The 25179-nt window shown below is 44.9% G+C and overlaps 1 protein-coding gene across 1 annotated transcript in view; it reads left to right on the top strand.

Moving 5' to 3' along the window:
* LOC311135328 (insulin-like growth factor 1 receptor) overlaps window positions 1–25179 on the top strand; it is a gene marked incomplete at its 5' end in the record, with an annotated part of 116303 nt that overhangs the window by 81256 nt on the left and 9868 nt on the right. The window contains 17 exons of the mRNA XM_084169273.1: window positions 8294–8600; window positions 9540–9676; window positions 10078–10222; window positions 12494–12702; window positions 12849–12975; window positions 13109–13344; window positions 13545–13712; window positions 13943–14150; window positions 20861–21132; window positions 21344–21486; window positions 21583–21748; window positions 21902–22004; window positions 22230–22300; window positions 22403–22632; window positions 23341–23445; window positions 24240–24399; window positions 24634–24763. Of these exons, the coding sequence (XP_084025399.1) occupies window positions 8294–8600; window positions 9540–9676; window positions 10078–10222; window positions 12494–12702; window positions 12849–12975; window positions 13109–13344; window positions 13545–13712; window positions 13943–14150; window positions 20861–21132; window positions 21344–21486; window positions 21583–21748; window positions 21902–22004; window positions 22230–22300; window positions 22403–22632; window positions 23341–23445; window positions 24240–24399; window positions 24634–24763 (2917 nt within the window). The remainder of the gene's footprint in view (window positions 1–8293; window positions 8601–9539; window positions 9677–10077; window positions 10223–12493; window positions 12703–12848; window positions 12976–13108; window positions 13345–13544; window positions 13713–13942; window positions 14151–20860; window positions 21133–21343; window positions 21487–21582; window positions 21749–21901; window positions 22005–22229; window positions 22301–22402; window positions 22633–23340; window positions 23446–24239; window positions 24400–24633; window positions 24764–25179) is intronic.

The raw sequence follows: 25179 nt of genomic DNA, 5'->3' as shown, positions 1-25179 counted from the left end.
GATCCATGTTAATAGAGCAAGGAAGGAGATAACCAATCTAATCGAACATATGGTACATTTGATTTGCCACAGATGTAGGCTTGTTTCCAGGTCAGATGACACACGAGCTCACATTTCATTACCATTCAAAGATCATGGTTGTGATTAGATAATGAGTATACTCCTTTGATACTCTTCTCTCAGCGTTTTTGGCCCCTAAAACATGCAGGTTTTGTTCCAGCAAAGGCAAAATAACATCCTCTACAACAAAGGGACTGGTCTTTTGAGTTTAGAAGAGTGATATTGTATTGTATTGTATCAAACAACATATTTTCAGGTTTTTCCTGAAAGTACAGTCACTGTATGCTGAAAAGGGCATGTTTAATCACCATGGTTACAGCTCCCCCTCCCACTCCCCTCACCAGAGAAGAATTGTTTACCATCTCTACTCCAGACTCAATAACATGCCAATCATCCAGAACCGCCCCTGCAAGTCTGTTATTAGTCCACAAGAAATCTCTCCCAGTTACACCCCCTCAAACTCCTCCCCCGTAAATCATGAATCTTTTCCCAACTGTCTGTTGCACACGTCGCACATCCTATTCATGACACTGGCAAATTGGATATCCATGATTATAAGAATTTATTTAATAATAATAATAATAATCCAATGTGTATAATAATGTGTTATTTTTATTTAATAACTGTTATTTTTGTTATTACTATAGTATTATATTTATTGTTTTTATTTCTGGCCTTGGAAAGCATAGATATTACAAAATCGGAAACTAAATCAAAGTGTATTGGTCATGTACACAGACTTTCAGATGTTATCGCAGGTGCAGTGAAATGCTTATGTTTCTAGTTCCAACAGTGCAGTAATACCTAGCAATACAATACAATACATACATAATCCAAAAAGTTAAAAGAAAACATTTATAAATATCAGAATGAGCAATGTCAGAGTCCGGAATATAAATACAGTTGAAGTCTGAAGTTTACATACAGTGGGGAAAAAAAGTATTTAGTCAGCCACCAATTGTCAAGTTCTCCCACTTAAAAAGATGAGAGAGGCCTGTAATTTTCATCATAGGTACACGTCAACTATGACAGACAAAATGAGGAAAATCCAGAAAATCACATTGTAGGATTTTTAATGAATTTATTTGCAAATTATGGTGGAAAATAAGTATTTGGTCAATAACAAAAGTTTCTCAATACTTTGTTATATACCCTTTGTTGGCAATGACACAGGTCAAACGTTTTCTGTAAGTCTTCACAAGGTTTTCACACACTGTTGCTGGTATTTTGGCCCATTCCTCCATGCAGATCTCCTCTAGAGCAGTGATGTATTGGGGCTGTCGCTGGGCAACACAGACTTTCAACTCCCTCCAAAGATTTTCTATGGGGTTGAGATCTGGAGACTGGCTAGGCCACTCCAGGACCTTGAAATGCTTCTTACGAAGCCACTCCTTCGTTGCCCGGGCGGTGTGTTTGGGATCATTGTCATGCTGAAAGACCCAGCCACGTTTAATCTTCAATGCCCTTGCTGATGGAAGTAGGTTTTCACTCAAAATCTCACGATACATGGCCCCATTCATTCTTTCCTTTACACGGATCAGTCGTCCTGGTCCCTTTGCAGAAAAACAGCCCCAAAGCATGATGTTTCCACCCACATGCTTCACAGTAGGTATGGTGTTCTTTGGATGCAACTCAGCATTCTTTGTCCTCCAAACACGACGAGTTGAGTTTTTACCAAAAAGTTATATTTTGGTTTCATCTGACCATATGACATTCTCCCAATCCTCTTCTGAATCATCCAAATGCACTCTAGCAAACTTCAGACGGGCCTGGACATGTACTGGCTTAAGCAGGGGGACACGTCTGGCACTGCAGGATTTGAGTCCCTGGCGGCGTAGTGTGTTACTGATGGTAGGCTTTGTTACTTTGGTCCCAGCTCTCTGCAGGTCATTCACTAGGTCCCCCCGTGTGGTTCTGGGATTTTTGCTCACCGTTCTTGTGATCATTGTGACCCCACGGGGTGAGATCTTGCGTGGAGCCCCAGATCGAGGGAGATTATCAGTGGTCTTGTATGTCTTCCATTTCCTAATAATTGCTCCCACAGTTGATTTCTTCAAACCAAGCTGCTTACCTATTGCAGATTCAGTCTTCCCAGCCTGGTGCAGGTCTACAATTTTGTTTCTGGTGTCCTTTGACAGCTCTTTGGTCTTGGCCATAGTGGAGTTTGGAGTGTGACTGTTTGAGGTTGTGGACAGGTGTCTTTTATACTGATAACAAGTTCAAACAGGTGCCATTAATACAGGTAACGAGTGGAGGACAGAGGAGCCTCTTGAAGAAGAAGTTACAGGTCTGTGAGAGCCAGAAATCTTGCTATTTTGTAGGTGACTAAATACTTATTTTCCACCATAATTTGCAAATAAATTCATTAAAAATCCTACAATGTGATTTTCTGGATTTTTTTTTTCTCAATTTGTCTTTCATAGTTGACGTGTACATATGATGAAAATTACAGGCCTCTCTCATCTTTTTAAGTGGGAGAACTTGCACAATTGGTGGCTGACTAAATACTTTTTTTCCCCACTGTACACTTAGGTTGGAGTCATTAAAACTGGTTTTTCAACCACTCCACAAATTTCTTGTTAACAAACTATCATTTTGGCAAGTCAGTTAGGACATCTACTTTGCATGACACAAGTAATTTTTCCAACAATTGTTTACAGACAGATTATTTCACTTATAATTCACTGTATCACAATTCCAGTGGAGCAGAAGTTTACATACACTAAGGTGACTGTGACTTTAAACAGCTTGGAAAATTCCAGAAAATGATATCATGGCTTTAAAAGCTTCTGATAGACAAGTTAAACAATTTAAAGGCAATGCTACCAAATACTAATTGAGTGTATGTAAACTTCTGACCCACTGGGAATGTGATGAAAGAAAGAAAGAAAATAAATAAATCATTCTCTCTACTATTATTCTGACATTTCACATTCTTAAAATAAAGTGGTGATCCTAACTGACCTCTAAGACAGGGAATTTTTACTAGGATTAAATGTCAGGAATTGTGAAAGACTGAGTTTAAATGTATTTGGCTAAGGTGTATGTAAACTTCCGACTTCAACTGTAAATAAATATATATAAATGATATATGGCTTTAAATTAAATTCCATCAAATCTGTATCCAGTTAGATTATTTTACTATTTTACTATTATTTTACAATTTACTTTGTGATAGAGCAAATACAGATGCATGCACATAGAATAGGCTACTATTCTATGGTTGTGCAGCATCGTTGCGTGCGGGCTGCAAACATGTCACTAGTCTCCCCAGATGTAAACACTGTAGTACTAGTCTATGCAAGTACCCTGGTTCGAGCGACATCACATGTCATGCATTCAAATAACCCAGAGGATGATTGGTGCACAATGCTCTTTTCGAGGATAAGTGTTGTAAAAAAAAAAAATATGAAATCCTGTTATAAAATATTAAGAATATGAACATCAAACGGTGAAATGTTATTTTTCCCAAAAATGATTCGTCCTGTGGGAGAAAAACATGCGTCAATTGAAACCTCGCGTCTCCTTATCAGAGTGGAGCAGAGCATTTTGTGACAGACAGAGAGCGAGAAAGAGAGGGGAGGGGGCCGTCGGCAGGACGGTGGGTCACATCATGTTCCCAAAGGCTACAAAACCCAACAGCTCCCCATGATTGTGAGCCCTCTCGATGCAAGGATCTAACCCTCTCTCTCTGATGCAGATGCTGCTTGTCAGCCAAACCTATGTTTGTCTCAGACCACTTATCTGCATCCTGGCCCTGCAGTTGCATTCCTGCAGCAAGATGAACATTCTCATCCCTCTACTACAGTGCTAGAGGATATTCAGGGTTTATTATAGCCTATATTTGAGACTAGTTTCTTGAAGTTTGTTATTGTGTTGGTGCAGAGGACAAAGGGGTTAACATTCTACTCCTTGATTACTGAGCTGCCCAGAACACTCTGGGGATTCTTTACATAGGCTCCTCCAGACCACAGGCAGCAACATATTACAGGAAAAACATCCAAGTGGGTCATTGGGCTTTTATACAGCATGTATGTTTTCCAGTCTGTTACAGCACTGATTTTACTGTAGCTCTTCGTTCATTCTCAATTTATTACGTGGAGGGTACTGGAATGTGTGGATGTCTCTGTGGTGAGCTCTCTCTCTCTCTCTCTCTCTCTCTCTCTCTCTCTCTCTCTCTCTCTCTCTCTCTCTCTCTCTCTCTCTCTCTCTCTCTCTCTCTCTCTCTCTCTCACTCTCACTCTCACTGTCTCTCTCTCTGTCTCTGTCTCTCTCTCTCTGTCTCTCTCTGTGTGTGTGTGTGTTCATTGTGTTGTTTACTACAGAGGAGATGGACCGTGCTGCTCCTCACGTTGCAGTGATTTTGCAGCGGGGGCAGGCTGGGCAGCTGCAGTGTCTATGGCGTCTGACCTGACGGTTTTCACTGGGAGAGAGGAGGGAGAGAGAGATTGTGCAGGGATAAGAGTATGGTACAAAACCCCTACACCCACTCCCCAACCCTCTGCAGCAGGAGTGTGTTGTCAGCTCTCTCCTCTACTGATGGTCACACATGACTGGGCACGACAACAATTTACAGCTAACTTAGATAATATTGTCCAGCCCATTAAGAAAGCTAAGCCCAGTGTTTGGCATGTATTATTCCAGTATCATAATGAACTCTTGAATTATTAATGAAGGATAACTGAAAGTGCACTTTTTATACTGTATCTATTTACATTTTAGCCTCAATTCAGTGATATACATGTAAATTGTGATTAATCTCCAATAGATCCAATACTGTGCAATATAGAGCATTACTTCCTGATAAGGACTATTGGGCCTAACTAACTCCTAAAATGATGAGACATGCTCTCTGACCAGTCCTGCGTGGAGCCCCTTCCTTGTTAGGCAGTCTGGTGGTCTCTTCCCTTTCCTCTGAAGCAGTGGAAACCCACAATGTCATGCATAGCTGTGTGTAGAGTAGAGTAGCGTGGAAATAGGCTGGCTGCACATCTATAAATAAAGGATTGTATCCTTGATACCACGGGTTGTTTGTTCACACAGGGAAATGGTCTTGACTTATATGGATTGTGAGGCAGCAGCTCCCCCCTCTTCCTCCCAGCGGAAGGTATGCATGTTTGGAATTTCTCTTCATTGAGGAATCTGTTCAAATGATGCGGATCCTCTCCCAACGAGGCCCCTTTGAGCTTGCCTGGGCTGCCCCCTTTTGGTAGAGTTCCAAGAAATTAATGGCTTCCTGTTTGTTTTTTTCTCTCTCCCTGCTTTTTTCTCTCTCTCTGCTCACCTCTATCATGAAAATACGGGAATCAACTCCGAGATCAATGACTAATATGTGTTGGCATTGGATAGGCTAGTTAAAGGAAAAGCATTTGTCTTCATGGACTAGGTCCAGAATGGCTGGGTATTTATGGAGCATTGAGCCAGAGCCTGGTTAGAGAGTTGGAATTGGAACGAGGAACAGTGCATCTATATATAGCTCATAAAAGGGCCATTTGGCTATTTAAGGAAGTGTAGTTCTCATTTACCACCCATACTCATTCCACTGTATCTATGCTGTGGTAGGGTTTATGAAAGGTTTTCCATCATCTCATTCACTCATGTGTGCTAAAGGTGAGGGGCTGATCAGTAAAAAACAAATTATCTCATACTGGATGGCAATAAATGAAGTGATTAGCCTAAGTTTTGGCTAAAGGTATCAGAAGAATTAAAAAGGATCATGGCTGTGTTGTTTTAACCAAACAGCTGAAAATGTTAGTATTTTTTGTTCTGTTTTTCTGTTGATTACAAAACTCTGATGGAATGTTTGCATAACCTCTTGTATGTTCAGCTTGTGATTTGACCAAATGTGAGAAAGAATCTCAACTATTTGAGAAATGGTTAAGAGTGGGAATGATGAAAGAGTGTCCTCCCTTGTGAGGAGGATAAGTGCTATGCTAGTTTCTACTGTGGGAGTATAATGTGTTTGCTCTGCAGCATTGCTGTAGTGCATTGTCACGTTCTTCTTAACTTACACTGATGTTTGGTGAAACAGCATGAAATATTCATGTTGAGATTAGTTTAGCCCCACTCCCTCTCTCCCCTGATTCACAAAGCACCGCTGATCTTCTGACACCAGACACATCTTATACAAGCAAACAATCTTGTCTCTCGAAAAAACACCCCTACTATACTCACTCTCTCTCTTTCTTTCTTTTTCTCATACTCTTTCTCTCTCTGCATCACACCCAGTATACACCTAATCGAGGCTCATTCTATATGTCAGTATGCAGATTCATTACCCAAATAAACACAATAGTGCTGAGGCGTGTATAGGCCTGAACAGACAGGCCTATACACATGTGTATGTGTGTTTGGCTGTGCCCGTCCAGCCTGCAGCGCTTGGCGCCAGGAGGCCGTTGCTAAGCAACCAGGAGTGTCGTCGTGTCGCTCGCCGTTGGCCTTCTCAGTTGGAGTTGGTATTTTACTAGCTAGATCCTCTTCAGACGGGACAATCATTTGCAAAAAGCACTGGGTCACCAAGAGCTCCTCCAAATCAATTCACTTGGGTCCACACCCGGGCCTGTCTCTGTGTAGTAAACTTCCCTTGGCCTCCAGATTAGAGCGCCTGTCATTGTGGATGAGTTACCATGGGGATATGCTGCCTCACTTTCCCTCATGCATCCCTGGGCTCCTGAAAAAGTAATTTTCCCTTTCCTGACTAAACTCAGGTGACCTTTAACACATTAGAACTAGTGAGTCTCCTTTCCTCCTCTTCTCCTGCTGGAGACATCACCAAATAGCACGTAAGGATTATAATAAGCAGTACTAACTATGGGTTAATACCACTTAGGTCTAAACATCTTACAGCACAGGCCTAATACCTGGGCGGATATTCAGAGCTGATTACAGGCGGATTTAAAGTATAGTCTTGTAGTTGGAGAGTTGATAGGGCAGCAAATCCAATGGACTGTTTCGAGCCTGTCTTTCCTACAATTGTAACCAAAGTCAGTGTCTGTCTCAACCAGAGGGAATGCTTTGTTATTGATACCACATTGTTGTGCGGTTCAGTCCCTTTGCTATCCTCAGTAAACACTGACTATTCTGTTATTCATGTCGCTAAAAGCTTAATTTGAAACATGCCAGTGTTCTCCACATAATAATTTTACTGTTGATTTTCTCACGGTCCTGAAGGAAGTTCATCTGTCTTGGAAGCTGCTCTGGTAGTTTGGATAGGAGTTCTGAGCTCTGTAAGTGGCGTCATTTTTGTCCCTAGTTAAGGAATAATATTGGTAAACCAATGAAATACATCAATGTTGTTTCTCAAGCAATTGACTGAAAATCAGACAGCTCTGTCTCTGTCTAGCTGTCTGATGAGGGTTTTTTCTCTTGTCTTGGGTGGTAGGTCCCTTAATAACAAACATACTTGAATAAAGGGATGCACTGTAATCTGGTAGGGGCGCACTGTACTGTGCGCCCGTAGGTTCTTCTCAGTGGGACCTCATCCTGGAGCCCTCCCCTGCTCCTGGAGTCAACGGCAATCCATCTACTGGCGAGACAACCGCATTATTTCTCTCTCCTCTCTCTTTCCCTTCCCTCAAATTCCCTTTAATAGTCCCAAACAGCAATAATATGTATCTGTAGTGGGGCCAGCTCTGCAGTTTACTAACAAGGCTGGCATAGAGCAGCGTGGGGCCCTGCGCAAACATTCGACGCCCTGACGGCACACCGCTTCCTCTCTGACAGCGCTCTCCAGCTCCCCAGCTCTGCTCAGCGATTACCATTTTACAGCCCACTAATCCTAATGCCTGCCTCTCCTCGACCTCCAACGATCACAGAACAGGCTAGGCACGCACACATAGTGTGTAAACGCACACACACACACATGCACACACACATGCACACACACACACACACACACACACATACACTTAATCCGAGTCTCATCATGTCACCTATCCTCACTCCTGTCCTCAGAACACTTGATATAGATCTAATAATAGTTCACCCATTTAACTGTTTTTCCTCTCCAGGGAAAGAAGCTCATAAATGTATTCCGGTCTAAAAGCCTTTTAATTTATTGTATTTTGAGACTGTATATGAGCTTAAACAGTGAGCTGTGCTTTATCTGTTAGCTGCATTAGTGTGTTCCCTCTCTGACCCTGTCATCCAGACCTATAGTAATATGGTGACTGTTTACTCTGACCCAGTCATGTCATCTCACTAACCTGTTTCTCTCTGTCTGTGTTTCTTCCAGTGTGCCCAGAGAAGAAGTGTGAGCGGATGGCATGTACGGACGGTGGAGAGTGTTGCCATGCCCAGTGCCTGGGAAGCTGTACGGAGCCGGACAACGACATGGCCTGCGCAGCCTGCCTGCACTACTACCACGAGGGCCGCTGCGTACAGGACTGCCCCCCAGACACCTACAAGTTTGAGGGCTGGCGCTGCATCACCATGGACCTGTGTGCCCGCGTGCACCTGCCCAGCGACTTTGACTTTGTCATCCACGAAGGAGAATGCATGCCTGAGTGTCCATCAGGCTTTACACGAAATGAGAGCAATAGGTAAGAGAGCAGAGATCACACTTCACCTCAAGGGCTCTAAAGGGATCTCCAGGATCAAGCATGGTCCTGGTTATGAGTCATCTATACTATTATATACAGCATTATTTTGATTTCCCTCCAGTCATTGTGATTGTATACAGTCCTCTGACATATTGGTTGTGGGGTGTCTTTCTGGCCCTGTGGGTGTTTTTTTGCGTTATGAATTTGCATGCAGAGGTCTTCTGAATAATTCACCTCTATTTGAACGCCTTCCCCACCTGGTCCTCTCAGAGAGTCAATTCTTAAAGAGAAGCTTCAGAGCTAAAAATGCTTCAGGCAGAAAGTCATGCTAGGTCATGAATGATTGAAGCCTGGGGACTTTCCATGTCATTCAGAATCAGAGGAAGATGCTGACCTCAGTGCCCGGTATACAAGACTCATCCATTGGTGAATTTCCGTAAGATACAAAAAATACTTTTGGAACGTTGCTTGAAGGCGTTCAGGAGGGATTCATCATAGCAACGCTGTAACTCGGGACATTTACCCCATTTGACATTTCCCCTGTTTGAATAAGAGAATGTCTTTGTTTGTGACTCAGGGTAACTTGTCTCCATATTTTGATTTTCATTCTCCAAACATTCCATGTTGAGTCGTTGTTGCCATATATTTGTGGCCATATCAGTCTTTTTTTGTTGTCTTTGGGGCCATTTAGTGAGTCACTCTCTCACTAAACCAAGGGTTCAATTAAGGACTCATAAAAGATTACACAGTTCACAAAGAAAGTGACCTTGTATTTCAAAGCAAAAATTAGACACATTTTTAAAATTTTTGGGTAGTTAGGGTGAGGCATCGTAATCTTGTTTCTTGGAAATTGTAGTTTTGTAAAGTTTTATTTGGTTAAGGACATTCCTTGACTGTTTTCCCTCTTCTCTCCCCCTTCTCTCTCTTCCTCAATCACAGTATGTTCTGCAGTGCCTGTGATGGCCTGTGTGATAAGATCTGTGACTCCAAGACCATCGACTCAGTGGATGCTGCTCAGTCTCTAATGGGCTGCACAGTCATCAAAGGCAACCTGCACATCAACATCCGCCGTGGCAGTGAGTACCAGTACCAGTACCAGTAACCAGGACCACTCAGTCTGTCTGTCTCCCAGTGACCGGGAGGGGGGCTCGGAGCCGCTGGGAGAGCTAGTGTGGGCCGCAGAGTCAATATTACATCAGCTGCCTGCTCTGTGCCCCAAACCAATTATCACATTATGCTATTATGCTATTTATTTGCTCAGTTTACAGGGTGACTTACAGCTTATCTTTAGATATGAAAATGTTTGTACAACTCTGGATTTGCCGGGGCCGGGGTAATTCTCCTCTAGAGCATTGAGCATAGACGTAGTAGTAGTACAGTTGCCTGTGGGATTTGATGTGTTCAGAGCTGGGGTTCTCACACGCTGACTGTTGTGTCTGAGTATGTGTTTGCTAACTCTCCACTCTCCTCTCTCCAGATAACATCGCCTCAGAGCTGGAGAGCTTCATGGGGCTGATCCAGACAGTGACAGGCTATGTGAGGATCCGCCACTCCCACACGCTAGGCTCGCTCTCCTTCCTCAAGAGCCTGCGCTACATCAACGGGGAGGAGCTCACGGAAGGGTACGGCAGGCTGCTCTCTGAGTCCGAGCTGTGTTTGGGGATTAGAGGACGTGTCAGCCTTGAACCACAGCCTAGACAGGAAGGATGTTGTCACTTTAATATCAGCGAGGTTCAGCCATACAGTGGGGAAAAAAAGTATTTAGTCAGCCACCAATTGTGCAAGTTCTCCTACGTAAAAAGATGAGAGAGGCCTGTAATTTTCATCATAGGTACACGTCAAATCACATTGTAGGATTTTTTATGAATTTATTTGCAAATTATGGTGGAAAATAAGTATTTGGTCACCTACAAACAAGCAAGATTTCTGGCTCTCACAGACCTGTAACTTCTTCTTTAAGAGGCTCCTCTGTCCTCCACTCGTTACCTGTATTAATGGCACCTGTTTGAACTTGTTATCAGTATAAAAGACACCTGTCCACAACCTCAAACAGTCACACTCCAAACTCCACTATGGCCAAGACCAAAGAGCTGTCAAAGGACACCAGAAACAAAATTGTAGACCTGCACCAGGCTGGGAAGACTGAATCTGCAATAGGTAAGCAGCTTGGTTTGAAGAAATCAACTGTGGGAGCAATTATTAGGAAATGGAAGACATACAAGACCACTGATAATATCCCTCGATCTGGGGCTCCACGCAAGATCTCACCCTGTGGGGTCAAAATGATCACAAGAACGGTGAGCAAAAATCCCAGAACCACACAGGGGGACCTAGTGAATGACCTGCAGAGAGCTGGGACCAAAGTACCAAAGCCTACCATCAGTAACACACTACGCCGCCAGGGACTCAAATCCTGCAGTGCCAGACATGTCCCCCTGCTTAAGCCAGTACATGTCCAGGCCCGTCTGAAGTTTGCTAGAGTGCATTTGGATGATCCAGAAGAGGATTGGGAGAATGTCATATGGTCAGATGAAACCAAAATATAACTTTTTGGTAAAAACTCAACTCGTCGTGTTTGGAGGACAAAGAATGCTGAGTTGCATCCAAAGAACACCATACCTACTGTGAAGCATGGGGGTGGAAACATCATGCTTTGGGGCTGTTTTTCTGCAAAGGGACCAGGACGACTGATCCGTGTAAAGGAAAGAATGAATGGGGCCATGTATCGTGAGATTTTAAGTGAAAACCTGCTCTAGAGGAGATCTGCATGGAGGAATGGGCCAAAATACCAGCAACAGTGTGTGAAAACCTTGTGAAGACTTACAGAAAATGTTTGACCTGTGTCATTGCCAACAAAGGGTATATAACAAAGTATTGAGAAACTTTTGTTATTGACCAAATACTTATTTTCCACCATAATTTGCAAATAAATTCATAAAAAATCCTACAATGTGATTTTCTGGATTTTTTTTCCTCATTTTGTCTGTCATAGTTGACGTGTACCTATGATGAAAATTACAGGCCTCTCTCATCTTTTTAAGTGGGATAGCTTGCACAATTGGTGGCTGACTAAATACTTTTTTGCCCCACTCTATATGCGACCAGGGGAAATTATATGTGGGTGATTTAAATTCATTTTTGGAACCAAACTCCTGCACTTATACATATTCATTATGTTTCTTTTGTCATGTGTTATCTCATGGTAGATGTATCCCTGACGGTTTTGAACGCCTTGTGAATGATTTTTATATGTGGCTAGAGTAAGTAAGGTTCCAGCCATAACATTTTCAGTCAGGAATTCACACAAAATCACCATAAGACAACATGGCACCTCTCCTTGTGATGTAATGAAAAGGTGGATGAGCTATCTATTTGAATGGAAACTCTCAGGTCTCCCAGCCTATTCTGGCTGTAGCATGACATTACCAGGGGCCTATCCCCTGTCAGAGATAGGGAGAGTGTTTCTGGAGATGACCAGGAGGGTCTTGGGAAAGCCTCTCAGGCCTCGTGTTGTCATCCCTCCCAGGCTAGAGTTACAGCAGGAGGAGTGCTCTAGAGCAGCGCTGGCATTCTGCTCATTCCCGAGGTGTTCCATGGAGCTGAGAGGCTCTGCGTCGCCCTGTTTCATCTCTGGCCCTCTCTGTGTGCACGGCTCAGTGTTAGACAGACACAACCACACACTGACACCCGATCCACTTCTCTTCACACTTTATACATCCACAAGATGGAAAACTAAGCCAACCACTCCACAACATTTTGACGACTTTATCCTCAGTGCTCCATTGTGTGTTTAAAGTAAATAAATGGATTGAAAGTGGTTTGGCCTTATTTATGCCCACAGCACAGCTACTAGGTGTCTGAGGAAGTTAACCTGTCTGTTGTCTCCCCGTCAGGATGTATGCTTTTTCTGCCATCGACAACCAGCGCCTGCAGTACCTGTGGGACTGGACCCAACACAACCTGACCATCAAGGCTGGGAGGCTGTCCTTCCGCTTCAACCCCAAACTGTGCATGTCTGAAATACACAAGATGTGGGAGAAGACGGGCATCACCGAGAAGTTTGAGGAGGACGATTTCCGCAACAATGGGGACAGAGCCAGCTGTGAGTACACCACTGGACATATGGAGTGGGATTACTTTAACTTTCTATGCTCATTCAGTACTTGAATTAATACAATGTAGTACTTTATTATATCACTATTGAGTTTCCTGTAAGGGGGATATCTAAGATGTGGTTTGTGTTTGTAGGTGAGAGCCACATCCTGAAGTTCAAGTCCAACAGCACGATGAGTAACCGGATCAAGCTGACCTGGGAGCGCTACAGACCACCAGACTACAGAGACCTCATCAGCTTCATTGTCTACTACAAGGAGGCGTGAGTACTCTCATAAAACACACACAGATATTACACTGTTTTACTATAGAGCCTTTATACTTGTACAAAGGATATAATGTAATATGTTTGTGTAGTCAAAGTTACAGAAGGTTGTGTTTTTCATGCATTCCAGACCGCACCAGAACATCACAGAGTTTGATGGCCAGGACGGGTGTGGCTCCAACAGTTGGAACATGGTTGACGTGGACCTGCCTCAGGACAAAGAGATAGACCCTGGCGTGCTGCTGTCCCCACTGAAGCCCTGGACCCAGTACGCCATCTTTGTCAAGGCCATCACCCTTGTGGTGGAGGACAAACACATCCCGGGAGCCAAGAGTGATGTGATCTATATACGTACCAGCCCCTCGGGTAAGACAGTACTAGGCTACAGTACAGCTTATGTAAACAGCACCAGGTCGCCTCAGCCATGGACATGTTTTCACCCAACTAAGATAAACTGAAAGACTTCTTATCAGAACTTGATCAAATGTATCACTCTTATTTAACGCTTCATGAAAATGACACATTTTAAACTGTATAGTAAACACATTTGTGTGTTTTTGTGACAGAGCCGTCTATGCCAATGGATGCCCGTGCATATGCCAACTCGTCCTCAAAGCTGGTGGTGAAATGGTCACCTCCCCTCAACCCTAACGGCAATCTCACCTTTTACTTGGTCCGCTGGCAGCAGCAAGCTGAAGACAGGGAACTGTACCAACACAACTACTGCTCCAAAGGTCAGCATTCCAACCCCTCTTCTTATCCACCCCGTTCTGTATTTCTATCTGTGTGCATTATGGAGTCCTTATAATAGATTTTTTCACTATTTCTCCAAAACAAGTACTGTATCTGTTCTCACCTTGTATTCAAATCCCCTGTAGACACCACCTTATTCCCCTTCTGTTTGTGCTTTCTTTGGTGAATGTTATTTGCTAACGTGTCCTATTCCCCTCCCACTGTACAACAGAGCTGAAGATCCCCATCAGGATCTCAGCCACGGGATTGGCAGACATGGAGGAGGACACCAAGCCCACCAAGTCTGACCTGTCTGGGGGGGACAAGGGCCCCTGCTGCCCCTGCCCCAAGACCAAGGAGGACCTGAAGGCAGAGATAGACGACGCCTCCTACCGCAAAGTCTTTGAGAACTTCCTGCACAATTCCATCTTCACCCCCAGGTAGGTGCCAGACAGCAGGCAGCCTCCCTCTATGGGGAGAGATCACACAACTGTATGATCGTAAAGCTCTACCTAAAACCTTCCCCATTGTTAACAGCTTTTAGACCTAACCCTTCTCTGAGGCTTTGTAGATGATTATCAAAGAGCTGAGCTCACAATCTGGGTCCTGTTTGCTTTAATAGCCCAGAGAGAGATCCAGAGTCAGGACACGGTGGTGTTGTAATTACCCAGCCCTGGGACTGGGACTGACAGGATCTAAACATCATCAGGGTTTGGAGGTAGGGAGGGAGGGGAGGAGGGAGGGAGGAGAGGGGAGGAGGGAGGGAGGGAGGGAGTAGGGCTGGAGCTGTGTCAGAGGACCCTGACAGAGAGAGAGAGACACGGGTGCAGGGATCAAAGGCCTGCTTATGGCACTTGTGGATTCCATCGCCATGACGACAGCGGCAGCAGGATATTAAGGCCTAGCAGGCTGTAATTTAGGCAGCACAAACAAACCCAGGGAGAGGGATCTGATTAATGAGTCTGAAGGGCTTGCGCTCTGCTCGCTGGGCTGGCTGCACACTATAAGCCCGTTAGCCTTTTGTTTGCCAGAATGGGGACTGACATCTGTGTTGTGTTATCATTTTACCTTGCTCGTGGCTACGGATGCTTTACAGTTTAAAGACTCCAACCCATTCCCCCACACACACACTCTTTGTCATACACACACAGACACACACACAGATGTACTCACTCACACTGAGAGACTGATTGCGTTTTGAAATTGAGCCTTTTTCAGGGTAAACTCAGGCCACTTGTTTCCCCATACCAGATGGCAGATCAGACTGTGTGTGTGTCTGAGGTGAATGAGTGCATGAGCAGTACTGTGTTTGTGTATTCAGGGTACAATTTTGAGTGTTCACTGAATTAGTACCAGTTCATCTCAAATAAAATGGAATGGAAAACAAATTCTAGTCCCCTAGTTAACCTCCAGAGTGAAGCCAGTGGTGCGTGATCAATCCCAGTGCTTATACCTTGTCCTGACTCCAGCCTGCTTGGTACAGTATGCTGCTGATCACCTGCTGGGTCAACCTTCCTTCTCCTCGGTGATGCTGTCTTTCACAGTATTAAAACAATATGTCCAACTCAGAAAATAAACAATAAAACAAGACCACTATTGTTACCAATTGTTTTCATTCACTCTCTTCCCGGCATTTGACTGTGTTGATTTGTTATAGTATAGCTGTCTAGGAAACCAAGGAGTGCCAGGTCTCTGGCCTGCCTGCCTGCCGCTAAAGGCTATTATTGTGTATGCACAGGCCCTCCACCACAACAGAGCCAGCATTATCACAAAACACTCAAGGGAAGTGCCTCTGAATTAGTGTGAGTTTTTTTAAACGTTCAAGATTTACAGAGAAGGGGCGAGGGAGCGAAGGAAGGGGGAAACAGAAACAGAGAGAAGAGGAAATGTTTTCCATTCTGTCGCCCTCCTCGCTGCTCTCCCTCCTCCTCCCCTCACACGCTCTCTTTGTCCGCGGCGCGGTTCGGAGTGACCGGCTGCCAGGAAATGTACAGCGAAGCCATCTGGAATTCAAATAAATGAGAGGAGAGAAGGGAAGATCCCCTTAGAGCTGGCCAGACCAGTGAACACCATTCAGTGGAATAGACTGACTGGCTCGAGTAGTAGAGGAGAATAGTCAGGGGACAGGGATGGGTGATGACCAATTAGATTCACTGACCGGACATCAGCTGATTGGGCTGTTGCAACTATGACCTCATACAGAATGACACTTGAAGTACAGGGAAGGTTTCTGTGTGTTTTGTCCTGTTGTTGGCAGTTGGCACTGCCCTTAGCCTCTGGTTATCTCTCTGTGTGTCCTTCAGACACCACTAGCTTTGATACTGTATATGAGCATGAAGTAAAAAAGTATCGGGTCTCCTTTCTCTGGCCTCACTTTTCACTGGCATGAGAGACTGCTGTGTTCAGCTGCTGTGGTAAAAGAGTAGCGTTAAATCACGCTGTTCTGGCTCCAGACAGAGGGTGCAGTCATGTCCCACTCAGGATCCCTCGCTCAGGATCCCTCGCACAGCAGAAAAGGTGAGAAAGTAGGAGGTATTTTTTTAGGAGTGGAGCTGGGGAGGGAGGACACCAGCTGCAGTCAGCACCTGGTTAGATGGTCACGCTTCAGCTTCAGTCCTCTGTCTAGAGTTCATCTGAGGACAGATCTGCCTTGCTCTGCTCTGCCTGGCCCTGGCAGCTCTCTGGCATCGCTGCTGTCTGTCCCCTCTCCCATCACCCCCCTCATTCATCTCGGGGCGACCCAGTCTTCAATGGCAGGCTGTGTTGTGCTGTCTTCCATGCACTTGTCTTTTATACAATATGTTCATTAAAGCTTTGCCAGTCCTCAGTGCTGTTGTGTGTATTGTTAATAGTAACTAATACTTTTGGAGAGAGCTGGACCATGGCCTTTGCTGGAGCAGTTAAAATGGTCAGAATGGAATGTTGACAGTAGTGTGCGATGGCTACTGTTTTCTTCCCACAGATCTGTCTGTCAGCTGTGTTTTTCCACTCACAGTAAATACTATTTTCCCGTGGGTGCCCGGTCAGTCTCAAGGTCTTTTGTCACCCGCTCATAATATTGTCATACTCGCAAGGAATAGTTCTGAGAGGACATTGACATTGGCTTTCTACAGTTTCTGAAGGTCTAGATGCTGGAATGTAAAATAAAGCAGAAACAACATTCTCTTGAATTCCTGAGTAAACCCTGCTGGCCAGTAATGTTAGGTGGAGTTAGAGAGGGATACTCAGGAGATCACAGTCATTTCAGATAAACTCATCAGTCATTCGCTATTTTACCTCTCCTTAAAGACTCAACTAAGTAAAGATTAACCAACATTACATATTGACTTTATCTTTTCCATGTGTACTGTAAATACCGCATGAATCTAAATGTGTTCTGGATTCACTGTCATTCGGGTCAACATATACAGCACATCCCACTACTGTCAGACAGTCCTGTATTCTCTTCAGCCCAGTTAACTGCTCTGTGGGATGACTGTTGAATTCTTTCAGAGACTCAGAGAGAGCCAGTCGTTACACATCTCCTAAAGGTGACTCTAGGTAAGGTCTGCTCCTCTCGGTACCGGCACAGCATCCCCCGTGTGTTGTGGAGTCCCAGTGGCCTCGCCTCGTAGCGTCTGGTGAGCTGCTGCTGCTGCCGCTGCCTGCATGTTGTCAGTGGCTCCAGCCGGCCGGCTCTCCATCATCACACCATCATCCTCCTCATCATCCTCATGATTGTGTTTACATCCATCTCCATGGCTCCGTGTAAGAGGGCTGCAGTCCTGTTGCAGGCTCTCGTGTTTGCTCTTTTGGGTGAAATGTACCATATGATTTCGTGTTTATTGCTTTATTTGCCTTATTCTTTATCATATGAAAACTACCTCTATGCATCAGACAGCTGGTTATTATTCTCCCATTTTCCCTGAGCAGTGAATTTGTCCTGTGGATGAGGACATGTAGGATAACAGAGTCAGTAGGGATCTGTATGGACAGGCAGGCTGCTGACAGTGTGTGGATGTGTGCTCTCTTTGCACCTCTCTCCCACCCCTCTGACCTCATCACACCACACAGCTCCACAGGGAGCAGACCACTGCAGCTGGACAGACACACTGCAACAACAAATAACACCAGGCCACTTCAACATACAGTACTCTACTCTCAGTTGAGTTGTATCCCACTGGAAACAGTCATTTTACTACATGATACGTACTTATGACTACTTCTTATTCCCATTCTGTATTCTTGTAGAGGACCCCACCCTGTCCAGTGAAGTTGAAGGGGATGTTTTTGCTCAGTGTGACTCGGTGTCGATGACGTCATGTGGGCGGTGTATGTAGGCTACAGTATACTGTATGTACAATATTGTGTGCTGTAGTGATGGGGGAAAAATCGATACAGTAGAGTATCGCACTATTATTCTTGACGATATTATATTGATTCTATGACTCATAGTATCGATTGTTGCAACATGCAACAATTTAAACAACAATTTACTGAGTTACAGTTCATATAAGGAAATCACTCAATTGAAATAAATAAATTAGGCCCTAATCTATGTATTTCACGACTGGGTAGGGGCACAGCCATGGGTTGACCTGGGAGGGCATAGGCCCACCCACTTGGGAGCCAGGCCCACCCATTGGGAAGCCAGGCCCAGCCAATCACAATACGTTTTTCCCCACAAAAGGGCTTTATTACAGACAGAAATACTCCTCAGTTTCATCAACTGTCCGGGTGGCTGGTCTCAGACGATCCCGCAGGTGAAGAAGCCGGATGTGGAGGTCCTGGACTGGCGTGGTCTTTTACTGTCCCCAGCACAAGGTGCACCTGTGTAATGTGGAGGCTTCTTGATATGCCACACCTGCCAGTTAGATATATTATCTTGGCAAAGGGGAAATGCTCACTAACAGGGATGCACAAAAAATTCTGCCCAAGATTTGAGAGAAATAAGGTTTTTGTGCGTATGGAACATTTCTGGGATCTTTTATTTCAGCTCATGAAATATGGGACCAACACTTTACATCTTGCATTTATATTTTTGTTCAGTATATAAATGGTGAGCCAACATATTTTCAGCACTTTTATTTCCATGACTGATTAACACTTGTTTTCTCATGGCTCTTTCTTGTCCCTCTGCAACAGACATGGTGAGCAATACGTTTGGAACATCCAATCGCAATATAATCACAGTATCCAATCGCAATACATACAGTGAGGGGAAAAAAGTATTTGATCCCCTGCTGATTTTGTACGTTTGCCCACTGACAAAGAAATGATCAGTCTATAATTTTAATGGTAGGTTTATTTGAATAGTGAGAGACAGAATAAGAACAAAAAAATCCAGAAAAACGCATGTAAATTTTTTTATGAATTGATATGCATTTTAATGAGGGAAATAAGTATTTGACCCCTCTGCAAAACATGACTTAGTACTGGCAAAACCCTTGTTGGCAATCACAGAGGTCAGACGTTTCTTGTAGTTGGCCACCAGGTTTGCACACATCTCAGGAGGGATTTTGTCCCACTCCTCTTTGCAGATCTTCTCCAAGTCATTAAGGTTTCGAGGCTGACGTTTGGCAACTCGAACCTTCAGCTCCCTCCACAGATTTTCTATGGGATTAAGGTCTGGAGACTGGCTAGGCCACTCCAGGACCTTAATGTGCTTCTTCTTGAGCCACTCCTTTGTTGCCTTGGCCGTGTGTTTTGGGTCATTGTCATGCTGGAATACCCATCCACGACCCATTTTCAATGCCCTGGCTGAGGGAAGGAGGTTCTCACCCAAGATTTGACGGTACATGGCCCCGTCCATCGTCCCTTTGATGCAGTGAAGTTGTCCTGTCCCCTTAGCAGAAAAACACCCCCAAAGCATAATGTTTCCACCTCCATGTTTGACGGTGGGGATGGTGTTCTTGGGGTCATAGGCAGCATTCCTCCTCCTCTAAACACGGCGAGTTGAGCTGATGCCAAAGAGCTCCATTTTGGTCTCATCTGACCATAACACTTTCACCCAGTTCTCCTCTGAATCATTCAGATGTTCATTGGCAAACTTCAGACGGGCATGTATATGTGCTTTCTTGAGCAGGGGGACCTTGCGGGCGCTGTAGGATTTCAGTCCTTCATGGCATAGTGTGTTACCAATTGTTTTCTTGGTGACTATGGTCCTAGCTGCCTTGAGATCATTGATAAGATCCTCCCGTGTAGTTCTGGGCTGATTCCTCACCGTTCTCATGATCATTGCAACTCAACGAGGTGAGATCTTGCATGGAGCCCCAGGCCGAGGGAGATTGACAGTTCTTTTGTGTTTCTTCCATTTGTGAATAATCGCACCAACTGTTGTCACCTTCTCACCAAGCTGCTTGGCGATGGTCTTGTAGCCCATTCCAGCCTTGTGTAGGTCTACAATATTGTCCCTGACATCCTTGGAGAGCTCTTTGGTCTTGGCCATGGTGGAGAGTTTGGAATCTGATTGATTGATTGCTTCTGTGGACAGGTGTCTTTTATACAGGTAATAAACTGAGATTAGGAGCACTCCCTTTAAGAGTGTGCTCCTAATCTCAGCTCGTTACCTGTATAAAAGACACCTGGGAGCCAGAAATCTTTCTGATTGAGAGGGGGTCAAATACTTATTTCCCTCATTAAAATGCAAGTCAATTTATAACATTTTTAACATGCATTTCTGGATTTTCTTGTTGTTATTCTGTCTCTCACTGTTCAAATAAACCTACCATTAAAATTATAGACTGATAATTTCTTTGTCAGTGGGCAAACGAACAAAATCAGCAGGGGATCAAATACTTTTTTCCCTCACTGTATAGAATCATGGGAATTGTGTGAATCGCAATACATATCGTATCGGCACCTAAGTATCGTGATAATATCATATCGTGAGGTCCCTGGCAATTCCCAGCCCTAGTGTGCTGTCTGTAACCGGTGTTCCAGAGTATATTACTGTATGGCTGGCTGACTTCGTATTCCCCTCTCTCCTCTTTAACTGTGCCTCTGCTCCCTTCCAGAGAAGCTGAAAGCCCACACATCTGCTCCCCTCCTCCTCCTCCTCCTCAACCTCTGTCTCTTATCCTTTGTCTTTCTTTGCCACGTTTGTGCCTTTTGTGCTGCAGTCAGTCAGTGGGTCTCTCTCACATTTTTTTGGACCCTCTTTGTCCCTCAGACCCCCAGACCGGCGACGTAGGGATCTATTTGGGGTGGCTAACAGCACCCTGGCACGGGGTGGCAACATGACAGGCCTGGAGGGTAATAGGACAGAAGGAGAGCCCCCTGAGAGGGAGTTCCCCTTCATGGAGGACCGGAGCAAGACAGAGTTTATCGAGATCCCTAACCTGCAGCCCTTCACGGTGTACCGCATAGACATCCATGCATGCAACCAGGAGGTCCGTCGCTGCAGCGCTGGAGCCTTCGTCTTCTCCAGGACGAAACCTGCAGGTGAGGCAGTCACACACACACACACACACACACACACACACACACACACACACACACACACACACACACACACACACACAGTCGCTAGATAAAGGCTTCAACAACAGCAGCCATCTGCATAGATTATTGTTCTAGACTCACTATACCTTTTTGGACATAGCTAAGGTGTAGGAAGCCATCTGATATCAATGTCTGTGTCTCTGTCCATCAGACAAAGCGGATGACATGCCAGGCAGGGTGATCCAGGAGAGGGATGAGAAGGTAGAGGGTTCAGTGCTGCTGAAGTGGCCGGAGCCTGTCAACCCCAATGGCCTCATCCTGATGTATGAGATCAAGTTCCGCCAGGGCACCGAGGTGAGTCTGCATGGATCAGGACCCCTGAGGCCCCTGGGAGCTCTGCAGGGCCTCAACCCTCAGGTTGACACTGTCTGTGTGTGTGTTTTCTTCCAGCCTGAGAAACACGAGTGTGTGTCACGCCAGCATTACCGTGTTCACAAAGGAGCTCGTCTGACCAACCTGGGCTATGGGAACTACTCTGCCCGCGTGCGTGCCACCTCCCTGGCAGGAAACGGGTCCTGGACTGAGCCAGTGTCCTTCTATGTGCCCCCACCCAAACGTATGGAGAACACATGCATTTCCACATAAATAACCCTCTTCAAAGGCCTTTTATATTGCTGATTTTCATGCCCAGAATTCTATTGGTGTGAAATCTTCCTTTTCTCACTGGTCAGATTTTAATAGTTGTTCTGTTGTTTTCATCTTGTTGCAGGGTACTATGACAACGCGTTCTATCTGGTCATCATCATCCCCATCATTGTGATAATTCTTATCGCCAGCCTCATCACTGCACTCTTCTTTGTCAACAAAAAGAGGTAAGAGGAGCTGAATGATCACTAGAACGAATAACTGTAACTCTGTAACAAAACATTTGACTAATGCAATATTAATCAGTTGAATGATATAATAGTGCTATTGTGATCATTTTCCTGCCTTAGGCAGTTCATAAGATCGTAGGCTTTTCTGCTGAATGAACGATCCCATTTATCTGTTGCCAAATCTGCCTCCACTGGCTCACACAGATGTGTTTGTGTCCACAGGAACAGTGACAGGCTGGGGAATGGTGTCCTCTATGCTTCTGTCAACCCAGAGTACTTCAGTGCTGCTGAGAGTAAGAACCCTCTGAACACCTACTGTCATTTGAATGATGAGATGGTGTCAACGTCTCCTTAGATGATGGCTGTCTCTGACTGTCCTCTCCTCCTGTGTTCAGTGTATGTTCCAGACGAGTGGGAGGTGGCCAGGGAGAAAATCACCATGCACAAGGAGTTGGGCCAGGGTTCCTTCGGCATGGTGTATGAGGGCCTGGCTAAGGGCGTGGTTAAGGACGAGCCTGAGACCCGCGTGGCCATCAAGACGGTCAACGAGTCAGCCAGCATGAGGGAGAGGATAGAGTTCCTCAACGAGGCCTCCGTCATGAAGGAGTTCAACTGTCACCACGTGGTGAGAGAGACAGAGTCCAAAACACCAGTTAACATCAGGGACATTGGCTCAGAAACACTAGCTTTTAAATGATAAGGTATTGCCTCAATTTCACAGAGGTTCAAAATTAGAAACAAAGGAAAGAGATCCATCAGCTAGACACTCTTGGGAGTTATAAGTCACCCCTCCTGATGCATAGGGTCAGAGACACCTAGCTGGCTGTTGAGGTCAGAGATCAAAGCCAGGGCACACTACCCAGGGAGCTGCAGTATAACTCCAGTATAACCTGAGGCCAGCTGTAACTGTGTGATCTGAGACCTCTGAGCTATATCACAGCCAAATCCTCATTAATTCAGCTAAACGGAAGTGTTAAGGATTCCCCCTTGGAAAGACTCTGTTACAACCTTTTAGCATGTCTGGATGTTTAAAAGTCAAACACTTAATTATTAAGCTACATTTAGCAAAGAATAGTTTTTTTTACTTGCTTTCCTCAAAGCTCCTCAGTAGCTTTAGTTAAGAGAAGCCAGAGTAGTTTCAAAAGCAAGAACATTCCACATCACTTCAGTCAGTTCGATTAATAACACTTAGAAATCATGTTTATTGCCCAATAATAGCACTTAGAAATAATGTTTATTTCCCAAAAGCTTCAGAAGGAATACTACACCAATGAGAATTGTTTGTACTCATCTCCACTGATGCCATCTCTGTGCTGTGTTCTAATTGGTGTAGGTGCGTCTGCTGGGCGTGGTCTCTCAGGGCCAGCCCACCTTGGTGATAATGGAGCTGATGACCCGTGGAGACCTGAAGAGCCACCTGCGATCACTCCGGAAAGAGGTATGTACATTACCCCTCCTGCTCTTTCTCACATAGTCTCTCACAGAACTCAAGTCTATGGCCTTGTCCGGAATCTGTCTTGCCTACTACTTACTAAAACTGCTTACTGTGTGTAGTAATCATACTACATACTATTTAGAACATACTGTTTAGTAAAAATGTATGCAGTAAGCAACAAATATCAGAATACTAGACTCACTGAGAATGCATTATCTGATGCGCAATTGCGTTGTTTCCCGCCATTCGTCCATTTTGGTAGAGCGTCTCACCTTATGTCACTATCAGCTGATTATCAGCTGCTGTCAAACACACATGGATCTGAAAATACGACTTTCTTCCTGTATAGTGTGCAGCGAATTCCACTAGATGAAAAGCCAAAATGAGTATGACATCCTGGCATTTAAAGCATACTTAATTTTCGAAATTTCACATACTATAAAACATATTTTCGCATTCCCAAAATGCCTACAATTTACAACGTAAGTACGGGTTTTTGGACATGGCCATTGTGTTAGTGAATAAATCATGTATTAATATCACGCACGCACACACACACACACACACACACACACACACACACACACACACACACACACACACACACACACACACACACACGAAAGACATGGAGGGGGAGATATGTCCACACCTCCTTCAGTTGGGTCTCTCCCATTGTGTGGTGTGCCCTGGACTCCAGGCCAGGCCATGGTTCAGTGCTGCAGACAGGGAGAGGGAGGTTGGAGGGAGAGACTGAATGGCCTGCTTGTGCTCAGGTCTCTGCCTCTCTGCCACAGAACACGTCCAGCCAGGTTCTGCCCCCGCTGAAGAAGATGATCCAGATGGCAGGAGAGATTGCGGACGGCATGGCATACCTCAACGCCAACAAGTTTGTCCACAGAGACCTGGCAGCCAGGAACTGCATGGTGGCGGAGGACTTCACCGTCAAGATCGGAGGTGAGTGCCTCAAAATACAGTAGTACTCATACTCCCCGCTGTAAGTTTAATGCTAAATTCCCTCTGCCATACTCCAAAGTAAGTATTTTGAGATCACTGAGTGCTTGAGTGGGAGGAATAGCTCGTAAATCTAAATGGACAGAAGAGAAGGAGAGGTGAGGGGATAGATAAGGCCTCTTCTCACATTAGTGGGATATTTAGTGGCCATTCAAACCTCTCTTCTCCTCTTCTCAGACTTTGGCATGACGCGAGACATCTACGAGACGGATTACTATCGGAAAGGAGGGAAGGGCCTTCTGCCGGTCCGCTGGATGTCCCCAGAGTCGCTGAAAGATGGCGTGTTCACCACAAACTCTGATGTCTGGTACGAGCTCCCTGCCGTCCTCCCTGACTCATACACATGCACATGCACATGCAGAGTTAGGAGGCCTGCGCAGATCAACAAGTGTACTCTGTATGTATTGCATGCTGGATGCCATTATAGTTAGTAGATACAGTAAGTCTTGGCAGTGAATTTTTTTTCCTGTTTAGTCATGTACCTTTGTGCTCTCAGGAACATAGAGTGAGTTTAGAACAGCAGATCAAGGCTCCGCTCAGTTCTCTCTCTGGAATGGGCTGCATTAGAGAAATATAGCTGTTTACTAGCTCCTTAGTTTTTGTTTCCCAACCGAAAGTGTCCCACGGGTCTGTCCCTACAAGCACACTTAAACTCCTCCAGATGTTTTCAAATGATGGGTTAGAGTGCCAACAGAAACCCACCTCCACATCCCGCTCCCTATC

This window comes from Coregonus lavaretus, assembly GCF_964263955.1.
Source record: "Coregonus lavaretus genome assembly, chromosome: 9".
Classification (NCBI taxonomy): Eukaryota; Metazoa; Chordata; class Actinopteri; order Salmoniformes; family Salmonidae; genus Coregonus; species Coregonus lavaretus.
Note: the sequence above shows the minus strand (reverse complement) of the source record. Positions and strands in the feature narration are given on the sequence as shown.